This window comes from Oncorhynchus tshawytscha, linkage group LG14, assembly GCF_018296145.1.
Source record: "Oncorhynchus tshawytscha isolate Ot180627B linkage group LG14, Otsh_v2.0, whole genome shotgun sequence".
NCBI classification, from domain to species: domain Eukaryota; kingdom Metazoa; phylum Chordata; class Actinopteri; order Salmoniformes; family Salmonidae; genus Oncorhynchus; species Oncorhynchus tshawytscha.
This window is the reverse complement of record NC_056442.1, coordinates 30772208-30792820: the sequence shown is the minus strand read 5'-3', so window position 1 is coordinate 30792820 and position 20613 is coordinate 30772208. Positions and strand designations below refer to the sequence as shown.

Genomic DNA, 20613 nt, shown 5'->3' with positions numbered 1-20613 from the left:
GTGTGGACATTGTTGTGAATATTGTATCCACTGACGTAATTCGCCAACTACCGTAGCTATGTGAAATAAAAGGACTAGCTATAATTATGCACGATGGCCGCAACGTTATGACATATAGACTGTAGAGCACCTAAAATATGCCTGCTAGCTATATGACAAATTGTCCTACTAGGTCATGAAATGTTTAATACTCGTATGGGCCTAGATAATAAACCACAACAAGAACATTCTTGATGTTTGAAACTTGCAACCCTGGGGGGGTAGTGGTGGGGGGGACTACCTGGTCACAGAGCCACCCACGATGCGATGTTGGCGCGCTGAATTCTGGGCTCTTTTCTGTCCTCCCTACTCCGTTCATTCTCATCCTACTCCCCGGCTGAAAAATGGCTGCTTTAGCGGCAGCGCAGGGCTCAAACCCCGGTCTCTGCCCCAGTTTCGCAGTGGTCTGCTCGTTCCTGGAGCGCTACGGACAAGCCCTGGACCTCCCCGAACTCACGTTTCCGCAGATGGAGAGGTATCTCCGGGACACATCGACAGGTGGGAAGGGAGAGGAAGAGGGTCTCAGCATCCTCATCACTGACTTGCTAGCTAGCTGGGTGGTCAGGGGGGAGCCAGTACAGCTAGCTGGCTGGGGGGTTCCACACACGCACTGTGACATGTGCCTGGGTATAACTGGCTAACGTTACTGATTGATGTAGTTAGCTAGATGTACCGTTACTTAGCTATTTGATAAGTAGCTAACTTGCCATTCCTGCTTGAATTACCAAACCAGCTAGTTAGCTAGCATAATTTTGTTAGCTAGCTAGCGATCAGGTGTACTTTTCCATGCTTGCCTGCCCATACTAGTGCAAGAAAAGTATCAAACTTAGCCCCAGTGTGTATGAGTAAATAACGTTTGAATAGAATCGATCTCGTATTGTGGAAAATCGTGTCGTAAACAGTTGTCAAAATAGTCCGATAAAAACACGAACGTTACTTGGTACAGGGTGGCTGACTGTCAATTTCGCGCAAGCGCAATGCATGATGTAGCCGAGCTAGCCAACTTCATGCTAAACCAAGCTAACATTAGTTTTGCTGGTGGCTATCAATTCATTCAAATAAAATACCGCTGATTTCAAATTCCTCAGACTGTACATTTGCCACTGTTTCTAACTATTTAAATCCTCTTTAGAGGCAATTGTAGCTACTGAGACTTTCTTGTCACGATTTAGCCAGCTAGCTATCTGGCTAGCAGTGTGTGGCGTACCTAGCTAGCCACTAACGTTACTGTATCTGTGGGAAATGTGTTGTTACTAGCTAGCTAGTTAGTTAACTGTATGTAGACTTCTGTGATAACGTTGTTAGCTTTTTCCACATTTCCTCCCTTGTTCACCAAACACATCGTCGTGTTTTTTATATTCATGCAAAAAATGACAATGAATCACAGTTGTTATTGATCTTACCTCCACCCGTGCCACTGTTAGCTAGATCTTTGAGAATAAGAAAATGTGAATCAATCCGAATAAATGAAGGAGAATGTGGATTTTTTTTGTATTCCCACATCACATTGGGTGTTGTAATAGGTGTTTAGTGTTATACAAGCTGGTGTTATGACAGTGTGTTTAGTTTTATAACAAAATGTATTATCTCTCTGTGTGTATGTCTCTCAGTTCCCAAGCCACTGGTGGAGCTGCATGTCAAGCTCCTGAGGAAGCTTGGCAAGTCTGTGTCTGCAGACAAGTGGGAGAGGTACCTGGCTAAGGTGAGCTGTGCTTGGTGGGTGTGTGTGTGTGTGTGTGTGTGTGTGTGTGTGTGTGTGTGTGTGTGTGTGTGTGTGTGTGCGCACTTGTAATGACTGTATATTTATCACACAGGTATGCCAGGACATCAACAGTAGCTGGGCTTGGGAGCTGGAACACAAGGGCTACCAGGATTTGAGCATGGAGTGCAAAACCAGCATCCTCAAAGTAAGACACACACACCTTGTGCAGACTATCACACTAGTCTACCTCTTTATGTCTGCTGTGACATCTACTCTCTGTATGAACAGTATATTGATAATATACAGTGCCTTCAAAAAGTATTCACACCCCAAAATTTGTTGTGTTACCGCCTGAATTTAAAATGTATTAAATGTAGACTTTGTGTCACTGATCTACACACAATACCCCATAATGTCAAAGTGGAATAATGTTTTTAGAAATATTTGCATATTTAATACAAAATTAAAAGCTGAGTCAATAAGTATTTAACCCCTTTGTATGGCAAGCCTAAATAACTTCAGTAGTACAAATGTGCTTAACAAGTCAGATAATAAGTTGCATGGACTCACTCTGTGTTGAATAATAGTGTTTAACATTATTTTTGAATGACTCATCTCTATACCCCACACATACAATAACCCGTAAGATCCCTCAGCCGAGCAGTGAATTTCAAGCACAGATACAACAACGAAACTGCAAAGAAGATAGGTTAAAAAAAAATAAAAAACAGACATTAAATATCCCTTTGAGCATGGTGAAGTGATTAATTACACTTTGGATGGTGTATAAATACACCCAGTCACTACAAAGCTACATGCGTCCTTCCTAACTCAGTTGACGGAGAGTACGGATACTGCTCAGGGATTTCACCATGAGACCAATGGTGATTTTAAACCAGTTACAGAATTGCTGTGATAGGAGAGAACTGAGGATGGATCAACAACATAGTAAACTCAGCAAAAAATGACACTGCCCTTTTTCAGGACCTCGTCTTTCAAAGGATAATTCGTAAAAATCCAAATAACTTCACAGATCTTCATTGTAAATGGTTTAAACGCGGTTTCCCATGCTTGTTCAATGAACCATAAACAATTAATGAACATGCACCTGTGGAACGGCCTTTAAGACACTAACTAACAGCTTACAGACGGTAGGCAATTAAGGTCACGGTTATGAAAATTTAGGACACTAAAGAGGCCTTTCTACTGACTCTGAAAAACACCAAATGAAAGATGTCCAGGGTCCCTGCTCATCTGCGTGAATGTGTCTTAGGCATGCTGCAAGGAGGCATGAGGACTGCAGATGTGGCCAGGGCAATAAATTGCAATGTCTGTATTGTGAGACGCCTAAGACAGCGCTACAGGGAGACAGGACGGACAGCTGATGGTCCTCGCAGTGGCAGACCACGTGTAATAACACCTGCACAGGATCGGTACATCTGAAAATCACACCTACGGGACAGGTACAGGATAGCAACAACAACTGTCCTCAATAAGTTGAGAGAGGCTGGACTGAGGGCTTGTAGGCCTGTTGTAAGGCAGGTCCTTACCAGACATCACCGGCAACAACGTCGCCTATGGGCACAAACCCACCGTCGCTGGACCAGACAGGACTGTTAAAAAGTGCTCTTCACTGACGAGTCGCGGTTTTGTCTCACCAGGGGTGATGGTCGGATTTGCGTTTATCGTCGAAAGAATGAGCGATACACTGAGGCCTGTACTCTGGAGCGGGATCAATTTGGAGGTGGAGGGTCCGTCATGGTCTGGGGCGGTGTGTCACAGAATCATCAGACTGAGCTTGTTGTTATTGCAGGCAATCTCAATGCTGTGCGTTACAGGGAAGACATCTTCCTCCCTCATGTGGTACCCTGCTCATCCTGACATGACCCTCCAGCGTGACAATGCCACCAGCCATACTGCTCGTTCTGTGCGTGATTTCCTGCAAGACAGGAATGTCAGTGTTCTGCCATGGCCAGCGAAGAGCCCGGATCTCAATCCCATTGAGCACATCTGGGACCTGTTGTATCAGGGGGTGGGGGCTAGGGCCATTCCCCCCAGAAATGTCCAGGAACTTGCAGGTGCCTTGGTGGAAGAGTGGGGTAACATCTCACAGCAAGAACTGGCAAATCTGGTGCAGTCCATGAGGAGGAGATGCACTGCAGTACTTAATACAGGTCGACCGATTATGATTTCTCAACACCAATATCGATTATTGGAGGACCAAAAAAAGCAGATATCGATTAATCTGACGATTTATATATATTTATATAAAAATGGTCATTATTACATATATATATTTGTAATAATGACAATTACAACAATACTGAATGAACAACTATTTTAACTTAATATAATACATCAAAAATCAATTTAGTCTCAAATAAATAATGAAACATGTTCAATTTGGTTTAAATAATGCAAAAACAAAGTGTTGGAGAAGAAAGTAAAAGTGCAATATGTGCCATGTAAAAAAGCTAACGTTTATGTTCCTTGCTCAGAACATATGAAAGCTGGTGGTTCCTTTTAACATGAGTCTTCAATATTCCCAGGTAAGAAGTTTTAGGTTGTAGTTATTATAGGACTATTTCTCTCTATACCATTTTGTATTTCATATACCTTTGACTATTGGATGTTCCAATAGGTACTTTAGTATTGCCAGCCTAATCTCGGGAGTTGATAGGCTTGAAGTCATAAACAGCGCAATGCTTGGAGCAGAGCGAAAAGCTGATGGCAAATGCAGGAAAGTGCTGTTTGAATGAATGCTTACGAGCCTGCTGCTGCCGACCACCGCTCACTCAGACTGCTCTACCAAATCCTAAACATAATTGTAGTATAATCACACACAGAAATACGAGCCTTAGGTCATTAATATGGTCAAATCTGGAAACTATCATTTTGAAAACAAAACGTTTATTCTTTCAGTGAAATATGGAACCGTTCTGTATTTTATCTAACGGGTGGCATCCCTAAGTCTAAATATTGCTGTTACATTGCACAACCATCAATGTTATGTCATAATTATGTACAATTCTGGAAAATTAATTACGGTTTTTGTTAGGAAGAAATGGTCTTCACACAGTTCGCAACGAGCCAGGCGGCCCAAACTGCTGCATATACCCGGACTCTGCTTGCACAGAACACAAGAGAAGTGACACAATTTCTCTAGTTAAAATAAATTCATGTTAGCAGGCAATATTAACTAAATATGCAGGTTTAAAAATATATACTTGTGTATTGATTTTCAGAAAGGCATTGATGTTTATGGTTAGGAACACATTGGTGCAACGGCAGTGCTTTTTTTTCACGAATGCCCCTTTGGCGAAGTAGGCTGTGATTCAATGGTAAATTAACAGGCGCCGCATCGATTATATGCAACACAGGACAAGCTAGATAAACTAGTATATCATCAACCATGTGTAGTTAACTAGTGATTATGTTAAGATAGGTTTAATGCTAGCTAGCACCTTACCGTGGCTCCTTGCTGCACTCGCATAACAGGTAGTCAGCCTGCCACGCAGTCTCCTCGTGGAGTGCAATGTAATCGGCCAAAATCGGTGCACAAAAATGCTGATTACCGATTGTTATGAAAACTTGAAATCGGCCCCGATTAATCGGCCGACCTCTAGTACTTAATGCAGCTGGTGGCCACACCAGATACTGGCTGTTACTTTGGATTTTGACACCCCCCCCCCCTTTGTTCAGGGACACATTATTCCATTTCTGTTAGTCACATGTCTGTGGAACTTGTTCAGTTTATGTCTCAGTTGTTGAATCTTGTTAGGTTCATACAAATATTTACACATGGTAAGTCTGCTGAAAATAAACACAGATGACAGAGAGAGGACGTTTCTTTTTTTGCTGAGTTTAGTTACTCCACAATACTAACCTAAATTACAAATTGAAAAGAAGGAAGCCTGTACAGAATAAAAAAATATTACAAAACATGCATCCTGTTTGCAATAAGGCACTAAAGTAATTCTGAAAAAATATATATTTTTCTCCAGAATACAAAGCATTATGTTTGGGGCAAATCTAACACATCACTGTGTACACCTCTTCATATTTTCAAGCATGGTGGTGGCTGCATCATGTTATGGGTATTCTTGTCACCGGCAAGGACGAGGGAGTTTTCTTTTTAAATAAAAAGAAACGGAATAGGGATAAGCACAGGCAAAATCCTAGAGGGAAATCTGGTTCAGTCTGCTTTCCAACAGACACTAGGAGAGAAATCCACCTTTCAGCAGAACAATAACCTAAAACACAAGGCCAATTATACACTGGAGTTACTTACCAAGATGACATTGAATATTCCTGAGTGGCCTATTAACAGTTGTTACTTAAATCCAGCTTAAAATCTATGGCAAGACTAGAAAATGGCTGTCTAGCAATGATTAACAACCAACTTGACAGAGCTTGGAGAATTTAAAAAAGAAAAAAAATATTATACAATCCAGTTTTACAAAGCTCTTAGAGACTAACCCAGAAAGACCCACAACTGTAATTGCTGCTGAAGGTGATTCTTAACATATATTTGTTTTCCATTAATCATTTTTTTTCCCACTTTGAAATTAGAGTATTTTGTGTAGATCGTTGACAAGAAATGACAATGAAATGTGGAAAAAGTAAAGGGGTGTGAATACTTTCTGAAGGCACTGTACTGTTTTCTTCTCTCTGTCTAACCCTAACCCCCTCGTCTCTCTGACCCCAGTACCTGTGTGAGATCCAGTTTGATGACAACCTGAAGTTCAAGACGTTGGTGAACGAGGAGGAGGCGGAGGCAATGAGGTTGCAGCCCTTGGGCAGAGACAGACAGGGTCTGATGTACTGGCTGCAGACTGACGCCCAACACAACATTCGCCTGTATACAGAGGAACAGGACGACTGGGACGGATCCACCTGGAGATGTATCGTCAGGTAATGATGGATGGATGCATATATTTTTTTGGAGCATCTGAGAAGAGAGAAAGGGTATACTGTATATACAGTGCTGTGAATGAGTATTTTCTCCCTTGCTAATTTTCTCTACTTTTGCATATTTTTGATTCTGAATGTTATCAGATCTTCAACCTAAACCTAATATTAGATAAAGGGAGCTTGAGTGAACAAATAACACAACAATGACATATTTCATTAAAAAAAGTTATGCAGCACCCAGTGCCCCTTTGTAAAAAAAAAAAGTAATTGCGACCTCAATAACTGGTTGTTGCACCTTTAACTGCAATGACTCCAACCAAACGCTTCCTGAAGTTGTTGATCAGTCTACATGAAAAAGGTTGAAAAGCAACCCATTTTAAGTTTTGGAATGGCCTAGTCAAAGTCCAGACCTAATCCCAATTGAGATGTCGTGGAAGGACTTGAAACGAGCAGTTCATGCTTGAAAACCCACAAATGTTGCCGAGTTAAAGCAGTTCTGCATCTAAGAGTGGACCAGAATTCCTCCACAATGATGTGAGAGACTGATCGATCAACAACTACAGGAAAAGCCTTTGGTTGCAGTCATTGCAGCTAAACGTGGCACAACAAGTTATTGAGTGTAAGGGGGCAATTACTTTTTCACACAGTGGAATAGGGTGTTGCATAACTTTTGTCACTTACATAAATAAAATAAGTATACATTTTTTTGGTGGTTATTTGTAAACTCAGGTTCCATTTATTTAATATTAGTTTTTGATTAAATATCTGATAACGCTCATTATCAAAGAATATGCAAAAATAGAGAAAATCAGAAAGGGGGCAAATACTTTTTTACCGCACTGTATGTTCAGAATGTTCTGTTTGTCTTCAGAACCCGGAACGACTTGGCCGATGCTCTGGACCTCCTGAAGACCCAGCTGGACCCAGAACACAAGGAGAAAGAGGAGGGAGAGACGGAGAGAAAGAAAGAGATGGACAGAGAGAAGGAGGGAGGATCCAACTTTGCCAAACCTGTGGAGAGGGGGAGAAGACACACAGAGGAGGGTATGGGTTCTGTTGTTACTAGAAATATGATGGTGTAGTTACTATTATTATGATTGTGTTGTTACTACTGACATATTATAATTGTGTTATTATAAATTAATGTTGGAACCAGAGCTGCAATATAACATGTCAACATCTGTGATGATTTTTCAAGGTGAGGCTGGAGGAGAGGTAAAGGAGGAGGAAGAGGAGGACGAGGAGAAGGCAAGACAGAAGAGGAAGGCTGAGGAAGACAAGAACAAGAGTAAAGAGAGAGAGAAGGAGGAAGAGGAGGATAAGCGAGAAAAGAGTAGATCATCTACCTACCCAGAATCCACTAGTACGGATGACAACATGGCATCGTTAGCAGAGAAGGAAAACCCAACCAAATCTGAACCGTTATTCTCAGTGAAAGAGGAAAACATTGCAGTTGAGATGAAGGAAGAAAAGGAAATGAAAAAATGTGATGAGAAAGAAGAGGGAGAGACACAGAGTGTGAGGAAGGAGGAGAGGTCAGAAGTGATTGACAACAGAGTGAGCACCATCACCGCGCTCGTCAAAGAGGAGACCCAAATGCTTAACAACTCCCCTAGCAACGCTGTCTCTGTCGTCATGGCGCCCGTCTCGGCAACGACAAAACAGGAAGTTCCTCCTGTGAAGGAGGAAGCGGAGCGGGCCCTGAGGACCGACCAGCAGGCCAAGATACCACTGAAAAAGAGAGAGCTCTTTGGCGCTAACCGTCATCATAGCAACACACATCACAACAATGACATGCACAGCAACCAACACAACAACAACAGCCATAGCAGCAGCACTAGCAGTAGCATCATTGTCCGTAACCCTTCAGTAACACATACCAAGGAGGAGCAGCTGGGGAGGCAGTCAGCGCCACCTGGGGGCCTAGCTGTCCCACTGCCAGAGGAGCTGACCAATGGGGGGGCTCCCCTAAATGGGCTTGGAGGGCTCACAGGGGGTATAGGTCATGTGGGGGTCATCTGCAGGTCAGCCTCGCAGCAACAAGATGGTGGATTGTTCTGTACGGACAGAACCAGACCTGGGGCAGAGGAAGGGGCTGAGAGGGCCAGCGCTCCAGACAAGGAGAGGAGCAGGCAGTCAGTCCTGGTGAGGAAGAGTCCTGGCTGGGGAGAGACTGGAGCCCCAACACCCCTAGAGCCTAGAGGACAGGAGAGACAGGCAGGAGGAGAGGAGAGGGAAAGGAAGGAGAAAGGAGAGAGATCCAGGGAGAGATTAGGAGAGGATGGAATTGAGAAAGTGAGGGAGAGGTTAGATGGAGACCTGTCTGGAGAGAGGGATGACAACACAAAAGAGAAAGAAGAGAAAGAGAAAAAGACCACCCTCCATATGGAGAAAAGCGAGGGATGCCATGGAACAGAGGAAGAGGAGAAGAAGAGTACTTCAGGAAAGAAGGAGCAGGAGTCAGAGAGCAGCCAGACTGTAGAAGGACAGAGGGACCAGGGAGAGGCCCTCAGCACAGACACACCAGCCAATGCCAGGGTGAGGGGAGCTGGGCATGGAGCAGCAGACCGGCCGGGTCCCCTTGAGGCCTCCTCTGAGCTGCAGAAAGAAGGGATCAGGCTGAAGATAAAGATCCCTCCCAACCAGAGGATAGAGAACGTGAGAGAAGAGGAGGAGAAGGCGGAGGAGCAGGGAGATGGGAGGTCTCTGCGGAGATCGGCTCGGATCTGCAGGTAAGGTCCATGATTAAATCTCTTCCCATCACAATGTCTCAATGATTATTACCATAACATAACTTCTTTCATCACAACAACTGAGGTGACAATTTATCATGTAGAGCTGAACAATAGATACAATATTCTGCTGTAATATCACGCACTCACTCATCGCCGTCGTGCCTGATAGATTTTAGGGCAGCAACAAAGGCTCTCCACTTCTGACTGTCTTTGGCCATCTTCTCCAACTGTGCCCCAGCTCTGCTGGTGGTGTTTGGAGTGGTCTCTATTGTTCTGTAATTTGATATTTAGATATTTTACTGATCAACCCTACCTACAGACCCAGCCCAAACAAGGTGAAGAGCCAAGACGCACCCCCAGGAGTGAGGAGGGAAGAAGAAGAGGAGAAGACTGCTCAATGGCAAAAGAAGAGAGCAAACCCTGAGGGACAAAGCAGGACTGTAAAGGTAACTACTTTGTTTTAAAAGTCAATTTTCTAATTTATAAGTCAAATCAAATGTATTTATAAAGCCCTTCTTACATCAGCTATCTCAAAGTGCTGTACAGAAACACAGCCTAAAACCCCAAACAGCAAGCAATGCAGGTGTAGAAGCACGGTGGCTAGGAAAACTCCCTAGAAAGGCCAGAACCTAGGGAGAAACCTAGAGAGGAACCAGGCTATGAGGGGTGGCCAGTCCTCCTCTGGTTGGAGATTATAACAGAACATGGCCAAGATGTTCAAATGTTCATAGATGACCAGCAGGGTCAAATAATAATAATCACAGTGGTTGTTGAGGGTGCAACATGTCAGCGCCTCAGGAGTAAATGTCAGTTGGCTTTTCATAGACGATCATTCAGAGTATCTCTACCGCTCCTGCTGTCTCTAGAGAGTTGAAAACAGCAGGTTTGGGACAGGTAGCACGTCCGGTGAACAGGTCAGGGTTCCATAGCCGCAGGCAGAACAGTTGAAACTAGAGCAGCAGCACGGCCAGGTGGACTGGGGACAACAAGGAGTCATCAGGCCAGGTAGTCCTGAGGCATGGTCCTTGGGTGGGGGTGGGGAGAGCTTACATTCACACAGGACACGGGATAAGACAGGAGAAATACTCCAGATATTCTAGACCCTAGCCCCCCGACACATAAATACTAGGGGCTGAGACAGGAGGGGTCGGGAGACACTATGGGCCCATCCGACGATACCCCCGGACAGGGCCAAACAGGCAGGATGTAACCCCACCCACTTTGCCAAAGCACAGCCTCCACACCACTAGAGGGATATCTTCAACCACCAACTTACCATCTTGAGACAAGGCTGAGTATAGCCCACAAAGATCTCCGCCCCGGCACAACCCAAGGGGTGGGGGGGGTGCCAACCCAGACAGGAAGAACATGTCAGTGACTAAAACCCACTCAAGTGACACACCCCTCCTAGGGACGGCATGGAAGAGCACCAGTAAGCCCGTGACTCAGCCCCTGTAATAGGGTTAGAGGCAGAGGATCCCTGTGGAGATAGGGGAGCCGGCCAGGCAGAGACAGCAAGGGCGGTTCGTTGCTCCAGTGCCTTTCCGTTCACCTTCACACTCTTGGGCCAGACAGTCTGCGTCTCTCACATGGGTAGGTAGACCATTCCATAAAGATTGAGCTCTATAGGAGAAAGCCCTGCCTCCAGGGCCTCTTGCGACCGTAGCGTACGTGTAGGTATGTACGGCAGGACCAAATCGAAAAGATAGGTAGGAGTAAGCCCATGTAATGCTTTGTAGGTTAGCAGTAAAACCTTGAAATCAGCCCTTGCCTTAACAGGAAGCCAGTGTATGATCACATTTTTTGGTTATAGTCAAGATTCTATCAGCTGTGTTTCGCACTAACTGATGTTTATTTAGTGCTTTATCCGGGTAGCTGGAAAGTAGAGCATTGCAGTAGTCTAACCTAGAAGTGACAAAAGCATGGATTCATTTTTGGACATAAAGTTTCTGATTTTTGCAATGTTACGTAAATGGAAAAAGCTGTCCTTGAAACAGTCTTGATATGTTAGTCAAAAGAGAGATCAGGGTCCAGAGTAACGCCGAGGTCCTTCACAGTTTTATTTGGGACGACTGCACAACCATCAATATTAATTGTCAGATTCAACAGAAGATCTCTTTTTTTCTTGGGACCTAGAACAAGCATCTCTGTTTTGTCCGAGTTTAAAAGTAGAACATTTGCAGCCATCCACTTCCTTATGTCTGAAACACATGCTTCCAGCGAGGGCAATTTTGGGGCTTCACCATGTTTCATCGAAATGTACAGCTGTGTGTCATCCATATAGCAGTGAAAGATAACATTTGGTGATGTCATTCATAAACATAGAGGTAAAATATATAGTGAAAACAATAGTGGTCCTAAAACGGAACCTTGAGGAACACCGAAATTTACAGTTGATTTGTCAGAGGACAAACCATCCACAGAGACAAATTGATATCTTTCCGACACATAAGATCTAAGTGATGTGTAAGGCTTTGTATGAATATCAAAATGATCATAGTCAAGAAAATGTTGTTTATCAATGTGATTGATTGTAACCGTTTGTGCATGTGTCTACAGAGCAGAAGAAGGCAACGAGGCCCCCGCTGGTCAAACACTCGAGCGAAGAGATGCAAACCGAATGAGGGAGGAGAGGAGGGGGAGGAGAGAGGGAGAAAGGAGGAGAGAGGGAGGGAGGGAAGTATTTGTGACTCAGATGACTCTAGCCAATCAGAGGAGATGCCTAATGAAGATCCCTGCAGCCACTGTGGACTTCCCAACCACCCCGAACTGGTGAGATGTGTGTGTGGAGGAGATGGTTGTTTTCTTTGTTTCTTTACATCTCTGCATCTGAATGACTTATGGTATATTGTGTGTGCTTTACTGTGAAGCCAACTGTTTCCCTTCTGCAGATCACGATCTATTCTTGATTTCATGAGTTTATTTACACCCAGCACCTGAACGTGCGTACACTCCGTTTGAAACCAACCCGTGTGTTTCTCTGCTGCAGATCCTGCTGTGTGATTCATGTGATAGTGGTTACCACACCGCCTGCCTCAGACCCCCTCTCATGGTCATACCTGAGGGAGAATGGTTCTGCCCACCCTGCCAACACGTAAGTGAGAGAGAGAGTGTGTGTGTGTGTTTGTCCGTGCGTGCGTGTTTTAACACTGTCCCTGGTCTATGTAGAAACTGCTGTGTGACAGACTAGAGGAGCAGCTGCAAAATCTGGATTGCGCTCTGAAGAAAAGAGACCGAGCTGAGAGGAGGTAACACACAGTCCACACACAGTCTCACACGTCACACGCAGTCTCACTCACACACTGTCACACACACACACCTAACACACTGAAATGGTTGTGGAATTCCTGTGTGTTTTGTCTCTGTAGGAGGGAGCGTCTGGTGTATGTGGGAATCAGTGTGGAGAACATCATTCCTGTAAGCCTAATTTTGTGTGTGTACTATCAGGCAAAATTAGTCTAGTAGGCCAAATAAATTATCATAATCTGAAATTGTGTGTTATGTGTTTCTAGCAGGAAGGGGAGGAAGAAGAGGAGAAACTGGTGAAGAAGAAAGATGCAAAAAATACCAAAAACCTGGGAAGGAGGTCTACCAGAACCAGGAAGTGTATCAGCTACAGGTGTGTGTGTGTGAAAGAGAAGTGACAGCACATCGGTCGGTCTATAGGTTAATTTGCTAAATTTAGTGAAATTAAATTGGGGAGTGTGTATTTTTGTTAGTCGTCATGTGTTTATTTATCACACAGCATACAGAGCCTATTATGAGCGGCATGTCACTTGTCAAACGTGTTGCTGCTAGAGTGAAACATGTCATTGCGGAACAATTCTAAATGCAGTTGTGTGTTAAAAACAGTTTTGTTGGCCACGATTTATAAAGAGCTACTATTTGTTTTTTTCTCAAATGGTAATTGAAGCGCTGCCTCCCATTCGCCATTCAAGTGCATGGGCTATGGTAGGCAGGCTAAGAGCATGTCACCCACTACTTTGCATTGTGAGCTGGAGGCAGTATGCATTTTGAAAACACATACTTAATTGTTTGAAACCTGAATATTTTACTCTATATTATGAGGCATGCCTTACCTTGCTTCAAAATAGCCTCGGCAAAATCACACTATAGAAACGTGGAGGCATTTATTTTATAAAGACTTCCTCGTATGCCATTGAAACCAGCATTTCTCTGCTGTTCCATTGGTTTTCATATCAACTTTCTTTTGTTGTGCAGATGCCAAAGGCACAATCCTAGTCATTTTAGTGTCCCATCCTAGTTGCGTCTTCAGATTCCCCTTCATTCGAAGTTTCTAACAGAGATGTTCATCTCTGTCACATATGAAACTGCTCGCACCAGGTGCTCTGTATAGAATGGTGTTTTCCTACGAATTGCATTTTGGCAAATGTTTGAAAATGATGTTTTATTAGCTCCTTAATTGAGCACTGTTGGTGGACACCCTAATGGGTTACGCACCCAGAACATATGGGTCTGGTAAATTTCTCAAATGGCCGGTAAATGTAAATCTTCTCGGTCACGTTGTCCCAATGACTGTATATATGAATGGACAAAGCAATCAATCACATGACACCGTTCATTCCTATGTGAAGACTCCATAGCGCATTGAAACCAAGTGAAGTCAGTTAAGATGGCGTCTCATGGAGACATAACATGCTCAGTTTGAGCTAGAGGTCGTCACGGATTCACCTGTACCTGAGACCCAATCTGGGACCTGAGCAAGTCCGGATCCAGAATTATAAATAATATCCTGGGTCTGGGTCGGATCTGATATGATTGTCATGGGTCTCGGGTATGTGTAAGTTAAACTGACTTGTCCGGAAGGGCACGTTCATATCCGACTGCTGCAGTAGAGAGTGAAATTGAATAATTGATGCTGCTGCTCTTGCTTTTCACGAGAGTGGAGCATGGCGTGTGTAGCTTGTTGATGGCCCATCAGAAGTCATCAGAGCGGCAATATACTACAGGCTACAGTCATAGCGCCTCCCTCCGTGTGTGGCAAAAGTTAGGAGAGGTCTAAAATGAATTAAAAGTTCAAGGAGAAGGATAGGCTACCCTGACCAAGAGCCAACAGGCAGGCTGCTACCTAATATTCTTAACCGCTAGGCTACCTGCCACCCGGGTAAAGGCTATGGCTCTGAGGCAACTCAGGGCTGGGGAGGGGGATGACTTCAACTGCTGAGGGCTTACTATAAATACACAATGTACTGTGTATGCTGGATAATATTAACAGTATTAACTGTTTGTTTGTAAATTAAGTGCCCCCTCTCTCTTCAATGAGAGGGGGCAGTCGTTCTCCACTGTGTGTCCGGCTCCTCGTTTCCTAGGACTGACTGGGAAAACGTAAACCCTGGTGTGTGTGTGGTGTCTGCGTGTGTTCCAGGTTTGATGACTTTGATGACGCCATTGATGAAGCGATAGAGGAAGACGTCAGAGATGAGGATGGAGGAGGTGAGAAATAGAGAGGAAGTGAGTGTGTAGACTGAGGACTGAATGGCTGTCTCAAATGGCACCGTATCCTCTATATCAGAGATCATCATCTAGATTCAGCTGTGGGTTGATTTCTTTCTTAAGCGGATGGTCGGAGGGCCGGAACATAATTACTAAAGTTGTAGATTGCAAATTAACCCCAAGAAGCCCAAACAGATATAATATTTGACTAAAACTTAATCATTTCAAACCTTGCTTACATTTGTATACCATCACTTGTCTCTCTATTATGCATGAGAATAATTGGGGTCAGATTTTTTTTGGTGGGGCAAATCAAATTTGGCCCGCAGGATGACAGTTTGGGAACCTAGCCCTAAGGGTCCTCGTCAAATGTAGTGCACTATATTAAGTGAATATGGTGTCATTTTGGATGAGGAACAAGAGGGTTTAGATGACAGAAAAGTGGCCTGCCTGTGTAACCCTTTGGTCCTGTGTGTAGAGGTGGGGCAGGGTAAGGACATTGCCACCATCCTATCAGAGGAGGGGAAGGAGAAACGAGGACCAACCACAGCTCAGGCCCCTCCCACCAGGAGCAGGAAGAGAAGGAGACTCAACGACCTGGAGAGCGACAGCACGGCTGCAGAGAGCGAGGAGGAGTTTCAGCTCAGCGCCAGGTGTGTTTGTGCCTGACTGGCCTTAAGTCAGTCCTAGTAATTCTGTGGATATGTGTATGGGTGGGTGCTACTCTTTGGAGCTACACCCCATATTGTAAAGTCATATTTTGTTTGAGCACTATAAATGCAAACTTTTAACGCGTGTGTGTTTGTGTGTGTAGTACGGAGGAGGAGGAGTTTGTAGCGTCAGGTGATGAGGAAGCAGCCAGTGATGTGGACAGCTTTGCCAGCGACCCGGGCTTCGTAAGCCAGTCCACACGGGCACAGAGACGGGCACCTAAACAGAGAACCTCCAGGACCGCAGCAAAGTGCAAGAAACACCCACGCAGACAGAGGAGAGGATGGGGGGAGGAGGAGGAGGAGAGTGAAGAGGAGGAGGAAGAGGAGATGGGTGAGTAAGGCTTGGAATATGAGTTGGGAAAAGAAGACACACAGAAATCCAGAGGTTTGGTGCTGGATGTTAAAGAACATGTTCAGTTGAAAGTAAAACAACTCTCTCCCTCCTCTCTCTCTCTCTCTCTCTCTCTCTCTCTCTCTCTCTCTCTCTCTCTCTCTCTCTCTCTCTTGTAGAGACCAGTGATTTGAGTGACAGCGATGGGGACAGGAAGAGGTGTGGTTTAAGGAGGGGCCGGAAGCGGGAGGTTAACTACCGCGAGACGTCAGAATCCGAGTGTTCCCAGGCAACCACCAATAAGGATAAGGCTAAACCCCGCCGCCGTCGTCTCTCCAGCTCAAACAGCGATGGTCAGTTACTATGGTTACCATCCCTGCCCCCAATTAGGGAGGTCCATGTGGAACTTGACAGACTGTCATTTAGTCAATGTAAACAACTCATAACCAACCCGCATTCAGACACTAGCGGAAAAAAACGCTTCTTCAAGTGAAAGCGTGCCGATAACGTTCCACCCCTCCCCCTCCTAAATTTAAACCAATCTAAACCGACCACTGTCCCTAAACCAACATTTTCTGGTTGGCTGGATGAAGCGGAAAACACGTCACCAGACGCAGAGAAAATAGAGCCATCGATTCCATTGCACCGGGCAAAGGAACGTTTTTGCCGCTAGTGTCTGAATGCGGGGTTAACTCCTGCTGCTGTATGAATCCGCCGCTCGCTCCCTCTATTTCAGAATCCTCCCATTCGAGAGAGTCTGAGGAGGAAGAGAAGAGAATGAGGGGAAAGAGGCGGAGAGAAGAGGTGGAGGAGAGTAGAACAAGGGGAAAGAAGAGGAGAGGAGAGACGATGGGCCGAGGGAAGCGGAGGAAGGTGTTGATAGAACAGCGGAGGAAACGTCTCGCTCTGCTGAAGAAAAGCAGACCCTCCACTAAAGATGATGAGGATGATAACGATGAAGGGGAATCGGAGTCATCATCCGAGGAAGATCGTCCTATCCGCAAACGACTTAACCGCATCGACTCTGATGAAGAGGAGGAGAAAGAGGGAAAAAATGAGGAGGACGAGGAAGAAGAGGAGAAGAAGCTGAGAAAGCCGTCATCAAAAGACAAGGAATCAAACAGCCCTAATGGACAGCAGGCCTCTAGAGGCTCAACACAGCCTGGGTCTGAGAGTGCAGCCTTACCCAGGGACAGAGCAGCCAGAGCTGGGCAGAACAGGTCTAACAGCCCCCCACCTCCTGACCAGTCAGACGCATGATGACATAGACTTTTAGTTATATTTTGTTTTACTTTCTTGCCTTTCACCAACAACCTTTCAACTGGATCTCTCATTACCTCATCATCCCTCCTTCCCTTTCTCCTTTCCCTCCTCCTCCCTTCCTCTAAACAGGATGAATAACTACTGGACCAAACGCACTAGCGCCATCCAACACACAGACACACAACACAATACACAGCCAAAGGGTGAAGGACTGTCCTGAGCACCAGACAGACACCCTCCTTAGCTGTTCTCCAGCTGTTCTGCTCAGCTGCTGATCCTGTAAAATACTAGATGTTCCCTTCTCTCTTCTGTCTCCCTCTAAAATTGTGTTCTATATACCATGAAGGAGAGAGCAAATGGACTGGAGTGTTTAATAATCCCAGAAAATAGTGAGTTGGATGTTTTAAACCAATGGAAGAGCTGCTCTTGTTGCTCTGCTGTGAACCAGGAAGATAACTACCAGAAAGAGATTCATACAGGCTGATTCATCTCAAATGACACTTTGCAGATTTGACCACAGTTACAACTACAGTGGGGCTGGCAGATGGACACTGGCAAATTATCTAACTAGCTATGTTCAGTAAATCAATTCACTGTTGACTTTTATGTGTTAGTTGAAGTGTTCCTTCTCTCACTCAGTGAGGACTGAATAATTTATCCACAGAAGTCTACTACTCTCCATTCCAGTCTATACATTCTACAACCTACTACTATTTGAGAAGATGGGGTCATATTCATAAGTCCGAAAAAGGACTGAAACAGGGAGGGACTACCTGAACTTGCAAAATGTTTTGCTGCTGTGTGCCCTATTGAATATGGCCCCAGGTGTGAATGCTGTATCTGGTCCTCAGTCCACTGTCTGTTCTGTTTTCATCCTCAGAGTTCCATCTGAACCTCTTTATAGATTCTATCATTCCAGCTCATTGTTCTTATGTTTTCTCCCCCCCCAAAATATCAAATATTTTGAAATGTTCAGTCTGAAAAAAAGAAATCACCCTGTTATTCATCCACAGTGTATGTACAGTATGTTTATAGTTGATGCTGTAACATAGGTGTTTTATAAGTTATTAAAAACCAATATTCAAGCATCTCACAAATGCACCTTGTCATCTGCTTTTGAAATCTTTTACTATACAAATAGTGGTTTTATTTGGCCCCCCAATCAGTTCGAAGTTACTTTAATTTTGGAAATCTGTTCCCAGGTGTCGTATACAAATGTAAGCAAGGTTTGAAATAGTTTTAGTCATTGTTTGAGTCAAATATTATATCTATTTGGGCGGTCTACAAATTATTTGTGATTATGTCCTACTTGATTTTCACATTTGAAGTCATTTAGCAGATGCTCTTATCAAGAGCAACTTAACAGGAGCAAGTGGGGTTAAGTGTCTTGCTCAAGGGAACATCAACAAATATTTCACCTCGTCGGCTTGGGGATTCTAATCAGTGACCTTTCGGTTGCTGGCCCAACGCCTTTAACCACTAGGCTACCTGCCCTATGGTATTGTTTATTTTTTATTTTTTGACTGATAATGCCGTATCAGATAAAGACTACAGTGTAAACAGTGCATTCGGAAAGTTTTCAGACCCCTTGACCTTTTCCACATTTTGTTACGCTACAGCCTTATTCTAGAAGGTATTGTTTTTCTTCATCATTCTACGTGCAATAATACTCAATGACAAAGCAAAAACAGGTTTAGAATATTTAGCAAATTTATAAAACATTCAACTGAAATATCACGTTTACATACGGTGCCTTGCGAAAGTATTCGGCCCCCTTGAACTTTGCGACCTTTTGCCACATTTCAGGCTTCAAACATAAAGATATAAAACTGTATTTTTTTGTGAAGAATCAACAACAAGTGGGACACAATCATGAAGTGGAACGACATTTATTGGATATTTCAAACTTTTTTAACAAATCAAAAACTGAAAAATTGAGCGTGCAAAATTATTCAGCCCCTTTACTTTCAGTGCAGCAAACTCTCCAGAAGTTCAGTGAGGATCTCTGAATGATCCAATGTTGACCTAAATGACTAGTGATGATAAATACAATCCACCTGTGTGTAATCAAGTCTCCGTATAAATGCACCTGCACTGTGATAGTCTCAGAGGTCCGTTAAAAGCGCAGAGAGCATCATGAAGAACAAGGAACACACCAGGCAGGTCCGAGATACTGTTGTGAAGAAGTTTAAAGCCGGATTTGGATACAAAAAGATTTCCCAAGCTTTAAACATCCCAAGGAGCACTGTGCAAGTGATAATATTGAAATGGAAGGAGTATCAGACCACTGCAAATCTGCCAAGACCTGGCTGTCCCTCTAAACTTTCAGCTCATACAAGGAGAAGACTGATCAGAGATGCAGCCAAGAGGCCCATGATCACTCTGGATGAACTGCAGAGATCTACAGCTGAGGTGGGAGACTCTGTCCATAGGGCAACAATCAGTCGTATATTGCACAAATCTGGCCTTTATGGAAGAGTGGCAAGAAGAAAGCCATTTCTTAAAGATATCCATAAAAAGTGTTGTTTAAAGTTTGCCACAAGCCACCTGGGAGACACACCAAACATGTGGAAGAAGGTGCTCTGGTCAGATGAAACCAAAATTGAACTTTTTGGCAACAATGCAAAACGTTATGTTTGGCGTAAAAGCAACACAGCTCATCACCCTGAACACACCATCCTCACTGTCAAACATGGTGGTGGCAGCATCATGGTTTGGACCTGCTTTTCTTCAGCAGGGACAGGGAAGATGGTTAAAATTGATGGGAAGATGGATGGAGCCAAATACAGGACCATTCTGGAAGAAAACCTGATGGAGTCTGCAAAAGACCTGAGACTGGGACGGAGATTTGTCTTCCAACAAGACAATGATCCAAAACATAAAGCAAAATCTACAATGGAATGGTTCAAAAATAAACATATCCAGGTGTTAGAATGGCCAAGTCAAAGTCCAGACCTGAATCCAATCGAGAATCTGTGGAAAGAACTGAAAACTGCTGTTCACAAATGCTCTCCATCCAACCTCACTGAGCTCGAGCTGTTTTGCAAGGAGGAATGGGAAACAATTTCAGTCTCTCGATGTGCAAAACTGACAGAGACATACCCCAAGCGACTTACATCTGTAATCGCAGCAAAAGGTGGCGCTACAAAGTATTAACTTAAGGGGGCTGAATAATTTTGCACGCCCAATTTTTCAGTTTTTGATTTGTTAAAAAAGTTTGAAATTTCCAATAAATGTCGTTCCACTTCATGATTGTGTCCCACTTGTTGTTGATTCTTCACAAAAAAAATACAGTTTTATATCTTTATGTTTGAAGCCTGAAATGTGGCAAAAGGTCGCAAAGTTCAAGGGGGCCGAATACTTTCGCAAGGCACTGTAAGTATTCAGACCCTTGACTCAGTACTTTGTTGAAGCCACTCAAGGACATTGAGACTTGTCCCAAAGCCACTCCTGTGTTGTCTT

At 44.1% G+C, this 20613-nt stretch overlaps 1 protein-coding gene across 1 annotated transcript; it reads left to right on the top strand.

Annotated features, from left to right (window-relative positions):
• Positions 1-299: 299 nt before the first annotated feature.
• On the top strand, positions 300-18252 carry rsf1a (remodeling and spacing factor 1a). Its single transcript, XM_042296561.1, has 17 exons — positions 300-537; positions 1650-1741; positions 1854-1946; positions 6450-6655; positions 7527-7713; positions 7814-9387; positions 9710-9836; positions 11950-12162; positions 12380-12484; positions 12559-12638; positions 12759-12807; positions 12903-13009; positions 14777-14844; positions 15323-15497; positions 15659-15888; positions 16068-16241; positions 16625-18252. The coding sequence occupies exons 1-17, from the start codon at positions 384-386 to the stop codon at positions 17146-17148; spliced, it is 4158 nt and encodes a 1385-aa protein (XP_042152495.1). The 5' UTR covers positions 300-383; the 3' UTR covers positions 17149-18252.
• Positions 18253-20613: the final 2361 nt, after the last annotated feature.